Source organism: Chrysochloris asiatica, unplaced genomic scaffold (genome assembly GCF_000296735.1).
Source record: "Chrysochloris asiatica unplaced genomic scaffold, ChrAsi1.0 scaffold00026, whole genome shotgun sequence".
Classification (NCBI taxonomy): Eukaryota; Metazoa; Chordata; class Mammalia; order Afrosoricida; family Chrysochloridae; genus Chrysochloris; species Chrysochloris asiatica.
Window position 1 is genome coordinate 9,075,394 of NW_006408544.1, and position 6,197 is coordinate 9,081,590.

Genomic DNA, 6,197 nt, shown 5'->3' on the forward strand with positions numbered 1-6,197 from the left:
AAAGACTGAAGTTGTCAAAGACTTCATTTTGCTTGGATCCACCAAGAAATCAAACAACATATGTTGTTGTTAAGTGCTGGCAAGTCAATTCTGACCAATTCTGACCCTGGATAGGGTTTCCAAGGAGCAGCCAGTGAGCTTGAACCACCAACCTTGCAATTCAAACGACTTTGCAGTCTGACTCATTAGCCCAGATACTCCAAATAGCAGGACTCCAAATAGCATTAGGCAATTTGGTTGCACAAGACCTCTTTAAAGGTGTCAGTTTGAGGGCTGAAGTTCACCTGACCCAAGATATGGTATTTTCAATAGTCTCATATGCATGTGAAGGTTGGACAATGAATAAGGAAGATTGTAGAAGAATCGATGCATTTGCCTTATGGTGTTGAAGAAGAATATTTAAAGTACCATGGACTACCAGAAGAACAAACAAATATGTGTTGAATGAAGTACAGCTAGAATGCTCCTTAGAAGCCAGGATAGTGTAATTTAGTCTCTTATACTGGGAACATAATATCAGAAGGAATGGGTCTCTAGAGGAGGACATGATGCTTGGTAAAGTGGAGGGTCAGTGAAAAAAAAGAAAGCTCCCAACGAGATGTATTAGCAGTGGCAGAGGTGCTGGGCTCAAGTTTAACCATTGTGAGGATGGTGCAGCACCAGGCAGTGTTTCCTTCCTTTGTGCATAATAAGGTCACTATGAGTAGGAATCCATGTGCACAGGATAGGGACCTTGGGAAGAGAACTGAGAGAGGAGACGGTGACTTTGTGGCGGAGCTGCCAAACATCTTCACTAGGCAACGCGGGCTTCACTATGTCTCCCTCTCCACCCCTACCCTACCAGTTCCATTTCCTCTGCCTAAATTTCCTCATACTTGATGCCTCTTTGACTAGCCACAGGTGTCCAACGGCTGGGAGGGTAGTCCTCATCTCTGCTCCAGCTGGGAGTCGGCTCTGGGGATGGAAGGACATGGAGAAGTTTGGGAGAGGAGGATGGAGAAAAATGGGGAGGGGACTTGGAGAGTGACTGTGTGCAAGTGATTAGGACTGGTCCAATGGGGAGGGAGTTGATGGAATAGGTGGATGGGCTGGAGGTAGGAACTGGCTGAATGGAGATGGAGAAGAGATGAGGCTGGGTTTGGGAAATATTAAACCTGAGGAATGAGGCCAGAGGAGGGGCGAATTGAGGGACGAGGTACTGAGAGCACAGGAAGGGGGATGGAAGAGCAAATTAGGGGGAGGTGCTGGTCAGCAGGGTAGCCGAGGTCCAAATGCTCTCCCCTGGTGGTGGGGAGCGATGCCCATATAAGGCTGGCCATTGGTCCTTGCAGTCCCGGAGCCAAGCGGGCAGGGGCTGTTGCATCCCTTCCGACGACTAGGCACAGTCCCATGGATCCTCCCGCTGCTTTCTCAGGCTTCCCGGCTCTGCCCTCGCTCGCACCGTCTAGGCTGTCGCCGTTTGCTGCAGGCGAGCTGGGGCCGGAGCCCGAGGCGGCTGCGGCGGTGGGCTGCGGAAAGACGGAGTCCCGGCCGGGCCCAGGGCGACGGCGGCGGCCCCTGCAGCGCGAGAAGCCGCCCTACTCGTACATAGCGCTCATCACTATGGCCTTGGCTCACGCCCCTGACCGCCGCCTTACCCTGGCCGCCATCTACCGCTTCATCACCGAGCGCTTCGCCTTCTACCGCGACAGCTCCCGCAAATGGCAGAACAGCATCCGCCACAAACTCACGCTCAACGACTGCTTCGTCAAGGTGCCCCGCGAGCAGGGCAATCCCTGCAAGGGTAACTACTGGACGCTCGATCCCGCCGCCGCCTCCATGTTCGACAACAGCAGCTTCCTGCGGCGCCGCAAGCGCTTCAAGCGCGCCCAACTGTCCGCCCTGCCGGTCGCGCTTCCCCGGCCCAGCCCTCTGCCCTTCCCCTTAGCGCCCTACGCGCCCACGCCGCCGCCCCCCGGCCCCGCGCAGCCTGCGCTCCTCCTCAGCGTCCACAGCCTGGTGAGCCTGCAGCCCGAGCCCGCGGCGCTGGGGACCCCGGAGTTGGACACCGGCGTCGCCTTCTCGCCCTGCTCGGCTGCCAGCCCGCCGCTTTACGCTCACGCCCCGGGCCGCCCGGCGCTGCTGCCCAAGCAACCTGGCCCCGGCCCACTTCCCGCCGAGCCGCTGTTGGCTTTGGCCCAGCCGCCGACCGCGCTCAGTCTGGGAGGGGCCTACCTGAGCAGTCGCGCTTCGCGCAGGGGCTGGAGGGTTGCCTGTTAACCTGTTTCCCAGGGACTGGGTTCTCCTCGCTGCTCCCCTTGTGTCCCAGGACTAGAACGCTGTGTGGTGGTGCCCCCAGTCATCCTCAGAACTCCCCAGCTCTGCTACTTGGACTGAGCACCCCTGCTAAATCGTCCTCTGCCCTGGGGAGACTTTCACGTTCTCTCCAACGGATGGACGCACAGCACGCATCCCATTTGTGAGTCGTCAGTTCGCCTTCCACTGTGTACCCCCTACTTTCCAGCACTGTATATGGGCGTCATGTCCAGGAACTGGACCTATATCCCAGGTTCCCTGGTGAATTTCCAAGCTATCAGTCAGAAGCCAAACCTGAGGTCTCAAGCTGAATCCTCAACTCACTCCTTACTTCGTCAACCAACTAACAAACCCCCTCACGTTTTTACAGCTCATTAGAGTTTACCGGACTTTATGCCTCCATTAACTTCTCTCCAATCCTTCCTTTCTTTTTCTCTCATACATTTGTGCTCCTCACCCCTGCCCCTTGTCCTGGATTATTGAGCCTGGGCCAGGGGGCAAGAACTAGCACAATGCAGACGGAGAGAAGGGATGAAGCTGGTTATAGAAAGGCTGACTCAAAAGGAAGAGGTCAAAGGAGGGGCAAAATAGAAGGTGGACAGGTGTATTGTGAGCACAGTGGAGTCAGGCTTCTGGGTTTATTACTTCCTCACTTTGTTTCCTCCCTCAACCCCCACATACCTGTCTGTCCACAGTCTCTTACTGGGCACGAGCTCCCCTTCCACACAGACACACCTAGCTGCCCAGTTGCCAGGACCTGAGGACACTTTCAAGAGTTCTGAAACAAACAGCACCAGGGACTCCTGGCCTTTCAAGGAGATACTGGGCCTTTTTATCTGCCCCACTGCGTGGAAAATTTAAAGTTTATGGCCTTTCCTTTAAAGTTAGTTTTAATTAAAAAAAAAAAAAGAAGAAGGGAAAAACCTCCCTTTGGGCTTGTGTGCTGGCTGGTAGTGTGGGGAAGTGGCCTGGGAACACAGTGGATAAACCTTGTTCAGGATCTTGGGTTTTCCACAGGAGGTGAGCCTCCTTAGGAGTCACCAGGTGAAAGTTCATAAAGTGGAAATAGGAAATGCATATTGTTGGCCTCAGAAAATGCACAGTGCACAGCTGTGTATAGATAGAGAAAAATAACAAAAACCAGTTGCCACTGAGTCAATTCCAACTCATGGAGATGTTATGTGTTTCAGAGTAGAACTGCACTCTGTTCAAGGCAAAGTAGATTGCCAGGTCTTTCTTCCAAGGTACCCTTTCTTCTAAGGTACCTCTGGATGGATTTAAACCACCAACTTTCAGTTAGTAGTTGAATGCTTGTGTCGTCCCAGGGTGTGAAGCCACCAACAAGACACAAACCACACATGCTCCATTAGCGTATTAGTGCTTTCTTTACTCACACAGAGAGGAGACACTGTGAGGTCTGCTTCTCTAGTGGGTACCAGTAAGTATCCGATGGCAGCAGGATCGTTTCTGCATATGGTTGCTGTAGGGCAGATGTTCTATATTCACCCCTCAAGAGACCTCATTCCCAGATCCACAAGTGTTGGCCAGGTGCCACATGATGCCCACACATGTGCAAGAGACAGAGAAAGCTACTGTATGCCCAGAACAGGGCAAGGCTACTCCAGTAAAGAGAAGAAACTGAGAGAAAAGGAGTGAACCAATTCCTGGCCTCCTTAACAGAGAATGTTCTGGGCCCAGGGCTTCACTTAGGCAGCCTGGATGGGAGGGGTAGAAGCAGATCATGACCCTCAAAACAAATTGTTGTTGAGCTGGTTCTGGCTCATAATGACCCTGGATAGGGTTTCTGAGGAGCAGCTGGTGAATTTGAACCAATGACCTTGTGGTGCAAACCTACCTTGTGGTCCATTTTGTTGTTGTTAAGTGCTGTAGAGTTGGTTCTGTAGAGTATGTTGTATAAGGTTTCCAGGCAGAAGCTGATGAGCTTGAACTGCCAACCTTGCGGTTCAAAATGACCTTGCAGTCCAGCGCATTAACCCACAGTCCTAGGACTCCATGGTCCATATTAGGCCTAGTAAAATGCCATTTCCTGCCTCTCAGAGCCTGGTAGAGATGAGATGGGGCATGTGTGTATTTACTTGGTATGTCAAGCAGTATACTTGGTACTGGGGATACATCAGTGAGTAAAAGGTTATGGAGTTTATGGACCAGTGGGGAAGAGACATTACTCCAGTCTTCACTCCTCAGAGACATGCATTAAGTGCTCTAGAACCTCGAACTCAAAGTGTGGTCCATGAACCTAAACGTCATCTAACAACGTGTTAGAAATGCAGAATCTCAGGCCAACCCCAGATCTCTGCATTTTAGCAAAGTTCTCAGGTGATTAGTATGCACAGTATTCTGGAGGCTGGGAGTTCAGTAAAAGGTTAAGACTCCCTACTAGCACGGTACCAGGTTCTCTTCAAAATGTCTGCAGCTGGACTCTGCACTATGACCCTTCTTACCCTCCCTGCTGGACTGTGAGTCTGGGCAGCAGGGACCCAGGTTGATTCATGACTGTCCCCAGCACCAAGGACAGGGCAGCACTGTGCAGAGAAGCAGAGATTGAGGTAAAAAGGAGGGAGCTGGCCTCTGACCTTGTCCTGTTCTCTGGTGCTGATCCAAACGCCAAGCATTAATCTTTCCCAAGCTCCCTCACCTCAGGGCTCTTGGTCTAGCAGAGCTTGGACTATTGGTTAGAGGAGGTGCAGGGAGAGGACCAGCATACCTTGAGAATATGTTCTATATGTTAGACATTTCTGCTATCTATCAGAGTTTGAAGCTCTGGCCATGCTGATGGAGGGTGAGAGTGGAGAGTGGGTGGTTCATAGAAAGGAAAAGTGCAGGAAATCTGAGAAGGGAAGGCCCTGCTTGTAAGTAAGGCAGTGGTTGTGCACAGAGTGGTACAAATTGCCCTGGACTGACATCTCCTCCCCTGCCTCCGGCTATTAATTCCTTAAACTGAGGGTCAGATCTAACTTGCCTGCGGCATAGCAGCCCTAGATCAGAGGTTTGAATCCACCAGCTGCTCCTCAGGAGAATGATGGAGGCTGTCTGCACGCAAAGATTTACAGCCCAGGAAACCCAGGGGAGCCGGTCTACTCTGTCCTATAGGGTTGCTATGAGTTAGAATCTACTAGATGGCAGTGGATGGGTATAGCAGTCCTGCAGTTAATGTTTGTTGATTGACTGAGTGATGGGTCTAATGCTGTACCTGACTCACTAAATAATGACTGAGTTAGCGCAGTAGGTGGCAGAAGGTCCAGACTCCGACTCTCCTGGACTAGAGCTCCATATGGAGTCCTAGTATGGCAAAGCCGTTTGAACTGCAAGGTCGGTGGTTCAACCTTACCAGCTGCTGCTTGGAAACCCTATACAGGGTCACTATGGGTCGGAATTGACTTGATGGCCCTTGACAACAACAACAGAGCTCCATAAAGATCAAAATGAAAGATTTCTTCTGTTCCATACGATGCCGCTTCCCATCTTCCTGCCTCAGAGCACCTGCTGATAATTTCCAGGCTCCGGGAGAACTTTTCACTCTGATGAAGCTGGGAAGTGCTTCTTCAGCTCTAAATTCTATTCCTGATGCTGCTCTGCAGGTCTATGTCCCCAGGTTCTTAGAACACTCAGAGGATAAATACTGGGAAGGTTCCTGCTGAACCTGAAAATTACAGAGGTTTTATTTTTTAAAAGCCTCTATAATTTTCCTTGTTTTTCAATACTATCAAGGGTTTGATGTGTACCAGGCTATGTGCTGGACTTTACAGCTGGTACAGATATAAATAAAAGAACATTTATGTCCTCAAAGAAATGTTGTCCATATGCAGAAAGCTATGTGTCCACATATAGACAAAATTTTTGACACTTAGGCAGAAGTTAGAAAAACTTCCCAATCCAACACT

At 50.9% G+C, this 6,197-nt stretch overlaps 1 protein-coding gene across 1 annotated transcript; it reads left to right on the forward strand.

Annotated features, from left to right (window-relative positions):
- Positions 1 to 1,389: 1,389 nt before the first annotated feature.
- FOXE3 (forkhead box E3) lies at positions 1,390 to 2,259 on the forward strand. The gene has a single exon (XM_006839854.1). It carries the CDS (start codon positions 1,390 to 1,392, stop codon positions 2,257 to 2,259), a length of 870 nt encoding a protein of 289 aa, XP_006839917.1.
- The last annotated feature ends 3,938 nt before the right edge of the window (positions 2,260 to 6,197 follow it).